Source organism: Loxodonta africana, chromosome 20, assembly GCF_030014295.1.
Source record: "Loxodonta africana isolate mLoxAfr1 chromosome 20, mLoxAfr1.hap2, whole genome shotgun sequence".
Classification (NCBI taxonomy): Eukaryota; Metazoa; Chordata; class Mammalia; order Proboscidea; family Elephantidae; genus Loxodonta; species Loxodonta africana.
In genome coordinates this window covers 16,884,472-16,902,255 of record NC_087361.1, presented here as the reverse complement: position 1 = coordinate 16,902,255, position 17,784 = coordinate 16,884,472, and the positions used below count along the sequence as shown (strand labels likewise).

Genomic DNA, 17,784 nt, shown 5'->3' with positions numbered 1-17,784 from the left:
CACAGAGAACCTCTGAGGGAGCAGGAGAGCGGTGGAATGCAGACACCAAATTCTCGGAAAAAGACCAGACTTAATGGTCTGACTAAGACTAGAAGGTCCCTGGTGGTCATGGTCCCCAGCCCTTCTGTTGGCCCAGGACAGGAACCATTCCCAAAGCCAACTCTTCAGACAGGGATTGGACTGGACAATGGGTTGGAAAGGGATGCTGGTGAGGAGTGTACTTCTTGGATCAGGTGGACCCTTGAGACTATGTTGGTATCTCCTCCCTGGGGGGGAGATGAGAGGGTAGAGGGGGTTAGAAGGTGGTGAAATGGACATGAAAAGAGAGAGTGGAGGGAGGGAGCGGGCTGTCTCATTAGGGGTAGAGCAATTGGTAGTATGTAGCAAGGTGTATATAAGTTTTTGTGTGAGAGACTGACTTGATTTATAAACTTTCACTTAAAGCAAAATAAAAATTAAAAAATATATATATATGTATACCTGCCTAAGTTAACTGAAAAGTTGGATGCCTAATCTGTCCACTATAATATTTTTAGTTTTCATTTAATGTTTTGTGCTAAGCAAAAATAGGATTCCACCTAGGGATAAAAATATCAACTCCCACAGGAATAAATTGTGTCCACAAAATTTTTGGGAACATAAGATCTCTACTTATCTCTAGGAAAATAAATGTCATGTTCTGGCTATAAGCAAATTAACTTCCATTTCTTATCAAAGTGAGGCAAAACACACAGACACACAGAAAAGTGATAAACACCTCCCTGTAAATAGCATTTGGAGTTGGAAACAAAAACCACCACATTTAGGATTGGGTCAAATCCTATTCATATGACAAAAATTTCATGACAAAAAAGACAGGAAATTATTTGTTGAACTTCTACTACGCACCAAACGTCTATACTCCTACTCCTATTGCCCATTTAATCTTCAAAACCAACAAACCAAAACAACCAACAGATGAGATAAATATTATTTTTGTGAAGGTGAGAAAGCTGAAGCATAGAGAAGGGTTAATTCACCCCAGGCCACACAGTAAGGGTAAATATAGGTCCATACTCCATTTTTACAAAGACACTTGTAAGTGTACTTTTGGATATGCAACTACAGGGGCTTTTTGTGTTTTTTCTGTTGTCTTTCAGCAATCACTAGCCCAGAAACACATAATTTTTTCATTGTAAAAATAACATAACCACATTTATAAATTCAGAAAAGTGAGGAAAGAAAAATCACTCCATAATCTAACCATACATGTACAACTTTCCTCACCTCCTAGTCTTTGTTTTGGTGTAGTTCCTTCTAGTCTCTTTTTCACTCTCCTAATTCAATTAAAGGGCAAAAATAATTGACCAAAGAACAGGTAGGATAGGTGTTATGGATCGAATTTTGTCCCCCAAAAATGTGTTATTATGCCTAACCTCCATGCCTGTGGTTATGATCCCACTAGGGAATGCCTTCTTTGTTATATTAATGGACGGTATTGTGTAGAATGTATTTTAAATTAATCCCTTTTGAGATATAAAAGAGATTAAACAAGCAAGCCAGCAAGCAGAGATGGGGTAAAATAGATGCCAAGACACATGGAAATCTCCAAGGATGCAAAAGCTGAGGAGACAAGGACATTCCTCCAGGGCGGACAGAGAGAAAGCCTTCCCCTAGAGCCGTGCTCTGAATTCGAACTTCTGGCCTCCCGAAACTGTGAGAAAATAAATTTGTTTAAGCCACTCACTTGCAGTATTCTGTTACAGAAGCACTAGATAACTAAGACTGTAGTAAACAACACTAGCTAATTGGTGCGGGTATAATCCTGCATCCATGGTTAACAACAGAAATGAAACACAAAAACTCAAAACATTTAAATCATGAAAGTCACTCAAGTGCTGGGGGAAGAAGTGAAGTTGGTGGGGCTAGGCAGATTGAAAGGTTGACAAAAAAAAATCCTAGTTTTTTTTTTTTTAATAACCGCATCTGTGGTCTGTACGTCGCACAGTACTAAAAACGTTAAAAAAAAAAAAAAAAAAGTGTGTGTGTTCAAATCAAGTATTCTCAATTTACTTCGAAGATCGTTAATTACCATAATGTCCCAGTGCAATTTAAGAAGGTGACTAATTTTAAACATTCAGATTATTAATTCCTCTTCTTACCACCTGCCAATTCGATTCTGGGGGCTGTAATCTAATTACAGGAGATTATGCCTCACGGAAATCTCTTCTGGAGATCAGGCAGCTAAGAAGCAGGGGTACAGACATACTTCCACGATGCTGAATGACGCTCTGACTTTCTACACCAATTTATCTCTTCTCCGTACCTACATTAATAGCTTTACTTTTCCAGGACTCCAGCGTCAGAGGCCTCGCGGAGCCCAGAGGGCAGTCTGTGGGACCGGCAGAGCCGCAACTCAATGCACATGTTTGCCTCAGTGGGCACAGTCGTGTCCTGCAGTTGCTGCCACCACGCTGCGCTCCTGCCAGCAACAAACAGAGACCCTTAGCGATCCCGGCATCCTGGGCGCTGACAGTCCCCAAAGTCTAGGATAGGCCAACGCCGAGAAAAACGCCAGCACCTCGCCCACAGTCCGACGTTACAAACGCAGTCGCCAAACGCTTTCCAGCAGGCTGTGCGCGCGCCTACAACTCCCATCATCCTTCACTGGGGACTGCACGCCCGCTCTGCGGCTTGAGGCAGTTCGCTCCGCCACCCGTCCTCAGACTTTCTCCTTTAATATAGTTCCTCGATGTACCTCTGGCCTCCCTCGGGAGCTCTTCAATCCCAGATGCAAGAGCTCGGAGGCTGACCTCCCCCGAGACCGGGGAGGAGGCGGAGCTTCGGGACCGGAAGAAGCCCGGGTTGCCAAGGGAACGCCGAGCGCCCAGGCGCCTATTCCAGCCGCCGATGCTCTGGCTGAGGCGAGCGCAGCGTGTTCGCAGAACTGCTAAAGGGCAGCTCGGTGCTGGGTCGGGGTCCTTCCTATGCGGGCATAGAGAGGAAGGCTGAGGGACCACGCGGACGAGATTCCCATCACAGAGACGGATACGGGTGAGTGCGTCCGCCCCCCTTTCTCACCTGCTCCTGGGCCCACCGGCCTAACTTCAGAGAGCAGGTCCCCCCTCCACCTCCACTTCTCTGTAGCCATTGCCCCCGTCAGTTTTAGAATTGCCCCTTGCTTTTTCCCACGTTTTTCACCCCTCCTGCGTTTCTTATGTGTGCGAGGTGGAACAGGAGAAGTGGACTTACGCGGTGAATTACTCGGGACCTTAGAAAATTTATTGGACTGGCTTGGGCGGGTTTTTGTTTGTTTTTAACAGTGTCCAACCTGGGAGTTTTTATTGATTGTGGAGTGTGTAATTAAAATTTCATCATCAAAAGCTGAAAGCCGAATAAAAATGCTTATTCGGTGTAGTCAAGATGTGCAATAATGCACTGAACAGTCAACATTCATTTAAAAAGTTTGCAAAATACCGTTTATGCTGTTTTTTTCTGCATGACCACTGTCTCTGTCTGCACTTTACTCTCCCACCCATTAACTGTGAATAACATCTTAATTCTTCTGGACTTTTCTGGCAACATGTAATCCGTTAGGAAGCGGTTCCTCGGGAACTATCAAGAGAATTTGATTTGCTGGTGCGCAGAGGGGAACAGTAAGATATGGAATTGGAAAGGTAGCCTGGAACCAGGTAGTTATGCATGGAAGTTTGGACTTCATTCTGAAAGCCAGTGGTTCTCAACAGAACTGCACATCAGAAACACTTGTGTAGCTTTTTAAAATACAGGTGCCCTGATTCCATCCTCAGAAATTCTGATTCCTGTGTGCAGCTGGAGTCGAGAATCAAGGCTGTAGGAGAAGGTGGCCACAGACTTCAATTGTATCTCCCACTGTGCACTTAGGACACTGTAAATAAATGTTGGATTGTTTGAATTGTTATCTTTTCTTTCCTTCATTCATGCATGCGGAAAGCAAAACAGAAGTAAAATTGTAACTACTAAGAAATAGAAGCATTTATAAGGCTATATATAAAAAATATATATATAGTTGTTTATAAATACTAATAAATGTAATTACATCTTTTAGAACAACTTCTGTTTTATATGATATGTTCCAAAATATTTCAGTAACAAGCATAAGCCCTATGACAAAATATTGAAACATCAGGTGTCTGACAATATATGCTTATGGTAGATGCCAGAGAAGGAAGATGTGAGAAATGATCATATTTTTAAAACATCTATAAAAAGTGTAAGGAAAACGGAAAAACATTTATATCAATGTGTTTAGAATAATAAATACTGGAGTAATAAGTTTGAGTTAAAGTGATCTGTGTGAATTGTTTCATGATACCAGAAGTTTAAGTTAAATAGACTCTACAAATGCTGATCCTTAAACTGAGATTTAAAGGGTTTAAAAGAATTGGGTGAGATTTGAATTTCCATCAGGAGGAAAGTTGATTAAGTGGCACAAAATGAAAGTACCTGAGGTCAGACCCATCCTTAGAGTAAAACAAAACCCACTGCCCTCAAGTCGATGCTGGCTAAGACAACTAGGCTGCTATCCTAGGGTGAAGTACTGCACTTTCTCTTTTGAACATCTTGAAATTCAGCTTTGAACTTCTGTCCATGGTGTCTCCCAAGAGGCCTAAGTAACATGTTGACTGTGCAACCTCCTTTCAGATGTAGTTGTTTTGGAAGCCTCTTGGAAGTTGCTTCAGCTTCACATCCTTGAAGGGATGGCCTTGCCTGGGATGGAACGGAGTAAAAATACCAAAGAAGCTGTAAGATGACAGGCTTACCTTGGATGGAGATTAGAGTAAATCAGTTTGGTGGAAACAATTTAAAGAGCTTTGAAAATGATGGTTTAGAGTATAATGGAAAATATTTGGAACACCGGTGTATTGAGATTATTGCTCTAGCAGTCCCTGGAACAGTTGAGGTCTGGCAAAGGGATATCTCTTTCCCACCGCATAGTAATGTTTTTTGGGGTGATGGGCCCAAAGAGAGCTCCTCTGAAATGTTCTCTCTGGTGATCTGCAGTCTGAATTTAACAGTGTCTTAGAAGGATATGAACAGCCATCAGGTCACTCCATAGTAGGCAATATGTCAGCAGCAGTTGTCAGAATACTTCTATCCTTGGATTGCTGATGGAATTTTTAAGGGTATGGGTCGAAAGGATTTATTTTTCCCTGAGGAAGAGTTGATAAACACAAATGAACACTTCAGGAACAAGTTAGCAACGAAGCTTTACAATACTTGAGAAAACTAGATTAAAATTGAGTATCAGTATTTACTGTCTTATTCTTTGCTAGTATGACAGGTAATCAAAATTCTTTTAAAATAATACTTAATAGGATGTGTTAGGTAAGTTACAGGTAAGAAAACAGGTTTTTAGTGTGGTTCAGTAAAACCGTGTGTGTGTATTTATATATAACCTTCCCAAATTGATTTCTGGTGACTTACAAGGATGTATGTAAGAGCTAAGGCACAATAAGAATAAATGTATCAAAATCTTTGTTTCTATTGATAAAAAACCCAACCCAAACAGGATGTCACCAAGCAAACGGTATGTATTATGTCATATTATTGCAAAGTATAAAAATATAGCTGACTTTGGGTAAAGAGCAAGTAGCTCAAATAATAAAACCAAAATGTCAGCTTTTTTATTTTTCTGGTCTGCCTACTACTTCCTAAGCTTCATCACCAGGCTTTCCATGAACCCTATTGCCTGTATATCATTCCAGATTTTCCAAAAAAGCTGGAGCCTAACTCGTAGTTATTAAGTCTCACAAATAGCAGACTCCATGTGATACTGAATCTGACCACAGTTTCTTCTAAAATAGTGTAAATTACAGTGAAAAATGTACACTTATTCTGAGGGCGTTATTCTGTATTGCCAGAGGTTATAAACTGCCAATCTGCCTTTCAGTTAAATCGCCTTTCTAGTAATCAGCTTATATTCTCTTTATTAAGTATAAATCCACATTGCATGTTTTCACAATATCGTTTTATGTCTTTAAATATTAAAATTTTTGATACACGTGCTCATTTTTTCCATACTTAAGATGCTTTGGGTAATAATATCTTACTTTTTTCTTGCTTGCAGCTGGTTTGTAAATATTTGAATCACATTATGGGATTGCTGGACAAGCTCTCTTGCTTGCTTGGCCTGAAGAAGAAAGAGGTTCATGTTTTGTGCCTTGGACTGGACAATAGTGGCAAAACAACAATCATTAACAAACTTAAACCTTCAAATGTAAGTGTCTTTGTTAAATGCTTTATGTATTTTCCTCTACTAAAGTTAATATGCAGTATTATTTTGTTTGCCATTATCATTATAGTTACATATAATTATGATATGAAATCCTGTTAACCTCATAGTACCTTGAAGTAGTATCAGTCAGCCATGAGTTTAATTTATTTCATGGATGTACATAGGCAAATCTTGATTATTTAGACTGGAAAGTTCTTTTCAAATGCCTTTTTTTCTCAAAAGATCGTAATAAATTTACTAGATGTACCTTTAGGTTGTATTGCTTTCATTTTGGTTCTCTCTTCACGTGAACAAAACCAGAAGGAAAGGAGTTCATCTTTATAGAGTCTGTGAACAATATATCTCTTAGACAATTTTCCCCAGAAGTATGGTATGCTTAGTAGTAGTTAAAAAAGAAAAAAACTTTTTTTTTTCAAGATGATTTTAAGTGATATGTATATTAACAAATATTAATAACTCCCTGGTGGCATAATGGTTAAGAGTTCAGCTGCTAACCAAAAGGTCAACAGTTCAAATCCACCAGGCCCTCCTTGGAAACCGCATGGAGCAGTTCTCTGTCCTATAGGGTCGCTATGAGTCAGAATCAACTCAACAGCAACAGGTCTTTTGTTTTTGTAGTTATTAAAAAATAAAGTTAGCACATTCAACACAGAAGTTAGACTTAGGTTCTGCTACATGACAGTGGCTTAAGTAAGATAGAGGCTTATTTTTCTGTCACTAAATCAGGCCAGAGGAAGCATTCCAGGGCTGTTATGGAACTTAGATGTCTGGTTTTCATCCTCAGTGTCTCCACGTGGTCATGTTAGTTTTCCATCTAAATGAATAATTTATTTTATAAGAATCAGCACAAAGCTGGTTCCCATGAGGCGAAGGTTAAAGATGCCCCAAATGTCCAGTTTGTCAAGCTGCTGTACCACTCCATCATCTCTAACATCAACTATTCCCTCTCCCCTCAGTACTTTCCCTCCTGACTTTGGGTTCCCTAATTCACTGCAGCATCTCACTGAACTTATGAACAGTATAAAGGAAATGGTTCACATGGTTGTGGAGGCTGGCAAGTCCCAAATTCGTAAGTCAGGCATAGGCTTCTCCCCGGCCCTCAGTTTCTCCCCAAAGGCACTCAGCTTTCTCGCTCCATGAGCCTGAAAGTCCACTGCAGATATTTCCTGTGGGTCTCTTCTTCAGGCTTCTCCTGCCAGTCTCTGCTGCCAGTCCCTCCTGGTCTCTCCTGCTGACCTCTCCTGCCGTGGTGGTGGTGGGCTCTGTCTTCTGCTCTGGAATTGGCTCTCTTTCAAGGCAAAACTGAACAGCTGACTTGGTGGACCACAATTATCTTATTTGCACAGCCCGATCACCTGGGTGAGAATTAAAAGACCATAGTGAGAAAGGCCATACTGAGTAATTCAACACACCGCACCATCATATCCATATTATAAGTTGCAGGAAGGAGAAAAGAAGAAGGCTGAAGAATATTCCTTCCTACTAAATGAGCCCTCTTTAAAGAGCTTACGCAAAAGCTCCACCTAATGAGTCTTACTTACCTGACTGCCTACCCCTATCTGCAAATATGGCTAGAATTTTTTTTTTTTTTTTTTTAAGCAGCATATTACTGCTTCTAAAATGTAACCAGTAATGAGTTGCTGTCAAGTTTATTCCAGCTCAGGGCAACCCACATGTGTCAGAGTACAACTGTGTTCCATAGGATTTTCAATGGCTGATTTTCCAGAAGTGAGATTGCCAGGCATTTCTTCTGAGGCACCTGTGGGTGGACACAATCCTCCAACCTTTCGGTTAGCAACCAAGCACATTAACCCTTTGCACTACCCAGGGACTCCTCCAAAAACGTAATAGTTCTGTAAGTATGGGAGAAGGGAAGAATGAATATTCAGTAGGTGTCATGCATTGAATTGTGTCCTCCAGAAATATGTGTCAGCTTGATTAGGCCATGATTCCCAGTTTTGTGTGATTGTCCTCTATTTTGTGATTGTAATTTTATGTTAGAGAGGATTACTGTGGAATTGTAATACCCTTACCCAGGTCACATCCCTAATCCAATATAAAGGGAGTTCCCCTGGAATGTGGCCTGTACCACCTTTTATCTCTCAAGAGATAAAAAGGAAAGGGAGAGCAGAGATAGGGGACCTCATACCACCAAGAAAGCAGTGCCAGGAGCAGAATACATCCTTTGAACCCGGCATCCCTGTGGGGAGAAGCTCCTAACCTGGGGGAACATTTGTGAGAAAGCCTACAGAGAGAAAAAGCCCTCCCCTGGAGCTGACACCCTAAATTTGGACTTTTAGCCTACTTTACTGTGAAGAAATAAATTTCTCTTCATTAAAGCCATTCACTTGTGGTATTTCGATTATAGCAGCACTAGATGCCCATAGACAGTAGGTAACTAACATTCTGGATACTTAATAAACATCTTTACTTAGGTTAAAACTATTAGTCAAATAGTGAAAAATGTTGAGTAAAAACATAACGTAGATGGCGTACAGAGAGGGTACATATGAAGTTTTTTTTTTTTTTGTACTTTAGATGAAGGTTTACAGAGTAAACAAGCTTCTCATTAAGGAATACACATATTATTTTGTGGCCTTGATTGCCAACCCCACTACATGTCAACACTCTACCCTTTTCGACCTTGAGTTCTGCATTACCAGCTTTCCTGTCCTCTCCTGCATTCGCGTCCTTACCCCTGGGCTGATGTGCCCATTTAGTCTCAATTTTGTTTTATGGGCCTGTCTGATCTTTCGCTGAAGGGTGAACTTCAGGAGTGACTTCATTGCTGAGCTGTAAGGGTGTCCGGGGCCGTAATCAGGGTTTCTCCAGTCTATTGTCAGACCTGTAAGTCTGGTCGTTTTTTGTGTGCGTGTGAGTTAGAATCCTATGCTACGTTCTTCTCCAGCTCTGTCCAGGACCCTCTATCATGATCTCTGTCAGAGCAGTTGGTGGTGTTAGCCAGGTACCATCTAGTTGTGCTGGACTCAGTCTGGTGCAGGCTGGGGTACTTTTGGTCCATTAGTCCTTTGGACTAATCTTTCCCTTGTGTCTTTGGTTTTCTTCATTCTCCCTTGCTCCAGACAAGGTGAGACCAATGGAGTATCCTAGATGGCCGCTCACAGCTTTTAAGACCCCAGATGCTACTCCCCAAAGTAGGATGTAGAACATTTTATTTATGAACTATGTTATACTAATTGGGTTAGATGTTCCCCAAGACCATGGTCTCCACAGCCCTCAGCCTAGTTTGATCCCTGAGGGCGTTTGGATGTGTCTATGGAGCTTCCATGACCTTGCCTTGGACAAGTTGTACTGGTTTCCCCAGTATTGTATACTGTCTTACCCTTCACCAAAGTTATCACTAATCTTTTGTCTATCTAGTGTTTTTCTCTCCCATCCTTCCCCTCTATCGTAACCATCAAAGATTGTTTCTTTTTATGTGTAAACTTTTTCATGAATTTTTATAGGGGTGGTCTCATGCAGTAGTTTCTCCTTTTGTGATAGACTTATTTCACTCAGCATAATACCCTCCATATTCATCCATGTTGTGAGATGCTTCACAGATTCATCATTGTTCTTTATCATTGGGTAGTATTACATTGTGTGTATGTACCATGGTTTATCCATTCATCTCTCAATGGACACCTAGGTTGTTTGCATTTTTTTGCTATTGTGAACAGTGCTGCAGTTAACATGGGTGTACGTATGTCTATTCATGTGATGGTTCCTGTTCCTCTAGGATGTATTCCTAGGGGGGTACTTGCTGGATCCTATGGTATTTCTATTTCTAGCTTTTTATTTATTTATTTATTATTTTTATTGTGCTTTAAGTGAAAGTTTACAAATCAAGTCAGTCTCTCATAGGAAAATTTATATATACCTTGCTATATACTCCTAATCTCTCTCCCCCTAATGAGACAGCACACTCCTTCCCTCCACTCTCTTTTCGTATCCATTCGGCCACCTTCTGAGCTCCTGACCCCCTCTGCCCTCTCGTCTCCCTTCCAGACAGGAAATGTCAACATAGTCTCATGTGTCTACCTGATCCAAGAAGCTCATTCTTCACCTGTATCATTTCACCCATTGTACAGTCCAATCCCTGTCTGAAGAGTTGGCTTTGGGAATGGCTCCTATCTTGGGCTAACGTGTCGTCTGGGGACCATGACCTCTGGGGTCCTTCTAGTCTCAGTCAGACCATTAAGTCTGGTATTTTTACGTGTATTTGGGGTCTGCATCCTACTGCTCTCCTGCTCCCTCTGGGGTTCTCTGTTGTGTTCCCTGTCAGACAGTCATTGGTTGTAGCCAGGCACCATCTAGCTCTTCTGGTCTCAGGTTGATGTAGTCTCTGGTTTATGTGGCCCTTTCTGTCTCCTGGGGTTGTAATTACCTTGTATCTTTGGTGTTCTTCATTCTCCTTTGCCCCAGGTGGATTGAGACCAATTGATGTACCTTAGATGGCGCTTGCTAGCGTTTAAGACCCTAGATGCCACTCTCCAAAGTGGGATGCAGAATGTTTTCTTAATAGATTTTATTATGCCAGTTGACTTAGATGTCCCCTGAAACCATGGTTCCCAAACCCCCGCCCCTTCTACACTGGCCTTCGAAGTGTTCAGTTTATTCAGGAAACTGCTTTTGGTTTAGTCCAGTTATGCTGACCTCTCCTGCACTGTGTGTTGTCTTTCCCTTCACCTAAAGTAGTTCTTATCTACTATCTAGTGAATACCCCTCTCCCACCCTCCCTCCCTCCCCAACCATCCCTCCCTCCCCAACCATCCCTCCCTTTCCCACCCTCCCTCCCCCCTCGTAACTGTCAAAGAATATTTTCTTCTCTGTTTAAACTATTTCTCCAGTTCTTATAATAGTGGTCTTATACAATATTTGTTCTTTTGCAACTAATTTCACTCAGCAAAACGCCTTCCAGATTCCTCCATGTTATGAAATGTTTCACAGATTCATCACTGTTCTTTGTCGATGAGTAGTATTCCATTGTGTGAATATACCACAATTTATTTATCCATTTGTCTGTTGATGGGCACCTTGGTTGCTTCCATCTTTTTGCTATTGTAAACAGTGCTACAATGAACATGGGTGTGCATATATCTGTTCATGTAAAGGCTCTTATTTCTCTAGGATATATTCTGAAGAATGGGATTGCTGGTTCTTATGGTAGTTCTATTTCTACCTTTTTGAGGAAGCGCCAAATCCATTTCCAAAGTGGTTGTACCATTTTACATTCCCACCATCAGTGTATAAGTGCTCCATTCGCTCCACAACCTCTCCCACATTTATTATTTTGTGTTTTTTTGATTAATGCCAGCCTTGTTGGAGTGAGATGGAATCTCATTGTAGTTTTGATTTGCATTTTTTTAATGGCTAATGATCATGAGCATTTCCTCAAGTATCCGTTAGCTACCTGAATGTCTTCTTTAGCGAAGTGTCTGTTCATATCTTTTGCCCAGTTTTTAATCGGGTTATTTGTCTTTTTATTGTTGATTTTTTGTAGTATCATGTAGAATATAGAGACCAGACACTGATCGGAAATGTCATAGCTAAAAACTTTTTCCCAATCTGTAGGTAATCTTTTTACTCTTTTGTTGAAGCCTTTGGATGAGCATAGGTGTTTGATTTTTAGGAGCTCCCAGTTATCTAGTTTCTCTTCTGCATTGTTAATAATGTTTTGTATACTGTTTATGCCATGTATTAGGACTCCTAATGTTGTCGCTATTTTTCCTCCATATTTATTGTTTTAGATTTTATATTTAGGTTCTATTTCTAGCTTTTTAAGGAAGCACTGTATCATTTTCCAAAATGGTTGTACCATTTTGCATTTCCCCCCTGCAGTGCATAAGAGTTCCAGTCTCCCCACAGCCTCTCCAATGTGTGTCATTTTGGTTTTTTTGTTTTGTGCCAGTCATGTCCTACAGTGGTATCTCATTGTAGTTTTGATTTGCATTTTTCTAATGGCTAGTGATCGCGAGCATTTCCTTATGTATCGGTTAGCTGCTTGAATATCTTCTTTGATATTTGTTCATATTCTTTGCTCATTTTTTAATTGGATTGTTTGTCTTTTTATTGTAGAGGTGTTGGATTTTCCTGTAGATTTTAGAGATTAGACCTTTGTTGGATTTGTCATACCCAAAAATTTTTTCACAGTTTATAGGTTCTTTTTTTACTCTTTTGGTGAAGATTTTGATGAGCTTAAGGGTTTAATTTTTTGAAGACCCCAGTTACTTAGCTTATCTTCTGGGGTTTGTGTATTATTGTAAGTTATGGTTTGTATCCTTTTAATGCCATGTATTGGGGCCTCTAGCATAGGCCCTATTTTCTTTCCTATAATCTCTATAGTTTTTGGTTTTATATTTAGTAATTTGATCCATTTTGAATTAGTTTTTTGTACGGTGTGAGGTATGGGTCCTGTTCTATTTTTTTGCAGATGGACATACAGTTTTGCCAGCACCATTTATTAAAAAGGCTGTCATTTCCCCATTTGATGGACTTTGAGCCTTTGTTGAAGATCAACTGACCATAGGTGAATGGATTTACATCTGGGTTCTCATTTCTGTTCCATTGGTCCTATGTGTGTTATCGTACCTGTACCTGGCTGTTTTGGACTACTGTAGCTGTATAACGGGTTCTGAGGTCAGGTAGTGCAAGTCCTCCTACTTTATTCTTCTTGTTCAATAGTGCTTTACTTATCTGGGGCCTCTTCCCTTTTCATGTAAATTTAATGATTAGTTTTTCCATCTCTTGAAAGAATTCTGTTGATATTTGGATTGGGATTGCATTGTATTTGTAGATAGCTTTGGGTAGAACTGACATTTTACAAAGTTAAGTCTACTTCCCCAACATGGCTGTCAGTTTGTCCTACTGTGGGGGCTTGTATATTGCTGTGATGCTGGAAGCTATGCCACCGGTATTCAGATACCAGCAGGGTCACACGTGGAGGACAGGTTTCAGCTGAGCTTCCAGACTAAGACAGACTAGGAAGAAGGGCCCAGCAGTCTACTTCTTAAAAGCATTAGCCAGTGAAAACCTTATGAATAGCAGCAGAACATTGTCTGATATAGTGCTGGAAGATGAGCGCCCCAGTTGGAAGGCACTCGAGATGACTGGGGAAGAGCTGCCTCCTCAAACTAGAGTAGACCTTAATGACGTGGTTGGGGTAAAGCTTTCGGGACCTTCATCTGCTGATGTGGCATGACTCAAAATGTGAAGAAACAGCTGCAAACGTCCATTAATAATCGAAACCTAGAATGTACGAAGTATGAACCTAGGAAAATTGGAAATAGTCAAAAATGAAATGGAACCCATAAACATCGATCCCCTAGGCATTAGTGAGCTGAAATGGACTGGTATTGGCCATTTTGAATCAGACAATCGTATACTGAACTATGCTGGGAATGACAACCCGAAGGGGAATGGTGTTGCATTCATCGTCAGAAAGAACATTTCAAGATCTATCCTGAAGTACAACGCTGTCAGTGATAGGATAATATCTATATGCCAACAAGAAAGACCAGTTAATACAACTGTTATTCAAATTTATGCACTAACCACTAAGGTCAAAGATGAAGAAATAGAAGATTTTTATCAGCTCCTGCAGTCTGAAATTGATCGAACATGCTATCAGGATGCATTGATAATTACTGGTGATTGGAATGCGAAAGTTGGACACAAAGAAGAAGGATTGGTAGTTGGAAAATATGCTGTTGGTGATAGAAACAATGCCAGAGATCGAGTGATGGAATTTTGCAAGACCAACAACTTCTTCATTGCACATACCTTGTTTCACCAAGATAAACGGCAGCTATACACATGGACCTCACTAGATGGAACACACAGGAATCAAATTGTCTACATCTGTGGAAAGAGACAATGGAAAAGTTCAATATCATCAGTCAGAACAAGGCCAGGGGCCAGCTGTGGAACAGACCATCAATTGCTCATATGCAAATTCAAGTAGAAACTGAAGAAAATCAGGGCAAGTTCACGAGAGCCAAAATATGAACTTGAGTATATCCCACCTGAATGTAGAGACCATCTCAAGAATAGATTTGACACATTGAGGACTAGTGACTGAAGACCAGACAAGTTGTGGAATGACATCAAGGACATCATGCATGAAGAATGCAAGAGGTCATTGAAAAGACAGGAAAGAAAGAAAAGACCAAGGTGGATGTCAGAAGAGACTCTGCAACTTGCTCACGAAGGTCGAGCAGCTAAAGCAAGAGGAAGAATGATGAAGTAAAAGAACTGAACAGAAGATTTCAAAGGGCAGCTCAAAAAGACAAAGTATTATAATGACATGTGCAAAGAGCCAGAGATAGAAAACCAAAAGGGAAAAACACGGCCAGTGTTTCTCAAGCTGAAAGAACTGAAGAAAAAATTCAAGCAATAGTGAAGGATTCTATGGGGAAAATATTAAACGACACAGGAAGCATCAAAAGAAGGTGTAAGGACTACACAGAGTCATTATACCAAAAAGAATTAGTCGATGTTCATCTGTTTCAAGAGGTGGCATGTGATCAGGAACCGCTGGTACTGAAGGAAGAAGTCCAAGCTGCTCTGAAGGCATTGGCAAAAAACAAGGCTCCAGGAATTGGCGGAATATCGATTGAGATGTTTCAACAAATGGATGCAGCGCTGGAGGTGCTCACTCGTCTGTGCCAAGAAATATGGAAGACAGCTTCCTGGCCAACTGACTGGAAGAGATCCATATTTATGCCTGTTTCCAGGAAAGGTGTTCCAACCAAATGTGGAAATTATAGAACAATATCATTAATATCACGCGGAATCAAAATTTTGCTGAAGATCATCCAAAAACGGCTGCAGCAGTACATCGACAGGGAATTACCAGAAATTCAGGCTGGTTTCAGGAGAGGACGTGGAACCAGGGATATCATTGCTGATGTCAGATGGATCCTAGCTGAAAGCAGAGAATACCAGAAGGATGTTTACCTGTGTTTTATTGACTATCCAAAGGCATTTGGCCGTGTGGATCATAACAAATTATGGGTAACATTGCAAAGAATGGGAATTCCAAAACAATTGTGCTCATGAGGAACCTTTACATAGATCAAGAGGCAGTTGTTCTGGCAGAACAAGGAGATACTGATTGGTTTAAAAGAAAACGTGTGTGTCAGGGTTGTATCCTTTCACCATACGTATTCAATCTGTATGCTGAGCAAATAATCCAAAAGTTGGACTGTAGGAAGAAGAACGGGGCATCAGGATTGGAGGAAGACTCATTAACAACCTGTATTATGCAGATGATACAACCTTGCTTGCTGAAAGTGAAAAGGACTAGAAGCACTTACTAATGAAGAGCAAAGACCACAGCCTTCAGTATGAATTACGTCTCAACATAAAGAAAACAAAAATCCTAACAACTGGCCCAGTAAGCCACGTCATGATAAACGGAGAAAAGATTGAAGTTGTCATGGATTACTTTTACTTGGATCCACAATCAGCAGCCATGGAAGCAGCATTACATTGAGTAAATCTGCTGCAAAAGACCCCTTTAAAGTGTTGAAAAGCAAAGATGTCACCTTGAAGACTATGGTGCGCCTGACACAACCATGGTATTTTCAGTGGCATCATATGGATGTGAAAGCTGGACAATGAGTAAGGAAGATCGAATAATTGACGCCTTTGAATTGTGGTGTTGGAGAAGGATATTAAATATACCATGGACTGCCGAAAGAACAAAGAAAGCTGTCTTGGTAGAAGTACAACCAGAATGCTTTTTAGAAGCAAGGATGGTGAGACTGCTTCTTACATACTTAGGACATGTTGTCAGGAGGGATCAGTTCCTGGAGAAGGACATCATGCTTGGCAGAGTACAGGGTCAGTGGAAAAGAGGAAGACCCTCAATGAGGTGGATTGACACAGTGGCTGCAAGAATGAGCTCAACCATAACTACAGTTGTAAGGATGGCGCAGGACCAGGCAGTGTTTCATTCTGTTGTATATGGGGTCACTATGAGTCAGAACCAACTCGATGGCACTTAACAACAACAACAACATGTCTACCTATCCCTGAGCAAGGAATGCTTTTCCATTTATGTTGTTCTCTTTGGTTTCTCGCAGTAGCATTTTGTAGGTTTCTTTGTGCGTAGGTCTTTTATATCCTTGGGTAGATTTATTCCTAAGTATTTTGGTTTTTTAGGGGCTAGTTTTTTTAGTATAAATGGTACTGTTTTCCTGATTTCATTTGCATCATTCTCTTTATTGGTGTATAGGAATCCAACTGATTTTTGTATGTTTATCTTGTACCCTGCTCCTCTACTGAATCTATTAGTTCCAGTAGTTTTCTCGTAGAGTCTTTTGGGTTTTCTGTGTATAGTATCATATCTTCCGCAAATAGGGACAGTTTAGATTCTTCATTACCAATTTGGATGCTCCTTATTTCTTAGCTCTAGCTAGGACTTCCAGCAATGTGTTAAAATAAGAGTGATGATAAAGGGCATCCTCCTCTTGTTCCTGTTCTCAAGGGAAATGTTTTCAGCCTCTGTCCATTAGAAATGATGTTGGCTGTTGGTATTGTATAGATACCCTTTATTGTGTTGAGAAATTTCCCTGCTATACCTATTTTATTGAGAGTTTTTGTCAGGAATGGGTGTTGGGCTATGTCCAATGCCTTTTCAGCGTTGATTGAGATGATCATGCGATTCTTTTATTTATGTATTGGATTACATTGATTGATGTTGTAACGTGGAACCATCCTTGCATACCTGGTAGAAATCCCACTTGGTCATGGTGTATTATTTTTTTTATATGATGCTGCATTCTATTGACGAGAATTTTTGCATCTACATTCATGATAGATATTTATCTGTAATTTTCTCTTTTGTGTAATTTTTGCCTGGTTTGCGTATCAGGGTTATGCTGGCTTTATAGAGTGAATTCGGAAGCATCCCTTCCTTTTCTATGTCCTGAAATAATTTGAGTAGTACTGGTGTAAGCTCTTCTCTGAATGTTTGGTAGAGTTCTCCAATATAGTCATCTGGGCCAGGGCTTTTTTTTCAGTTGGGAGTTTTTTTAAATAACTTTTCAATCTCTGCTCTTGATATGGGTCAGTTCAGATTTTCAACATCAGTTTGTGTTAGTTTGAGTACGTAGTGTATTTCTAGAAATTTGTCCCCTTCCTTTACGTCTTCACATTTGTTAGAGTGTAGTTTTTCATAATACTCTGTTATGTTCCTTTTTATTTCAGCTGAGTCTGTTATAATATCCCTCATTTCATTTCTCATTTGGGTTATTTACATCATTTCCTTTTTTTTTTTTTTTCCGTTTGGCCAGTGGTTTGTCGGTTTTGTCGACCCTTTCAAAGAACCAACTTTTGGGTTTATTTTTTATATTGTTTTTCTCTTCTCTATTTCATTTGTTTCTATTCTGATCTTTATTTCTTTGGTGGCTGTGGAATTCTTTTGCATTTCTCTTTCTACTTGTTTGAGTTGTGTAGCTAATATTTGTATTTTGTCCTTTTCTTCTTTTTTCATGTGTGCACCTATTGCTATAAATTGACCT

The 17,784-nt window shown here is 40.3% G+C and overlaps 1 protein-coding gene and 1 long non-coding RNA gene across 3 annotated transcripts in view; one reads left to right on the top strand and one right to left on the bottom strand.

Annotated features, from left to right (window-relative positions):
• The window catches only part of LOC111750668 (uncharacterized), a 74,719-nt gene extending 72,302 nt beyond the window's left edge, over positions 1–2,417 (bottom strand). For both annotated transcript variants that reach the window (XR_010318696.1, XR_010318697.1), the window contains exon 1: positions 2,306–2,417. This is a non-coding gene — a long non-coding RNA (uncharacterized LOC111750668). The remainder of the gene's footprint in view (positions 1–2,305) is intronic.
• Positions 2,418–2,919: 502 nt separating this feature from the next.
• ARL6 (ADP ribosylation factor like GTPase 6) overlaps positions 2,920–17,784 on the top strand; it is a 45,630-nt gene continuing 30,765 nt past the window's right edge. The window contains exons 1-2 of the mRNA XM_003410341.4: positions 2,920–3,033; positions 6,089–6,238. Coding sequence (XP_003410389.1) covers positions 6,116–6,238 — 123 coding nt within the window. The 5' untranslated portion in view covers positions 2,920–3,033; positions 6,089–6,115. The remainder of the gene's footprint in view (positions 3,034–6,088; positions 6,239–17,784) is intronic.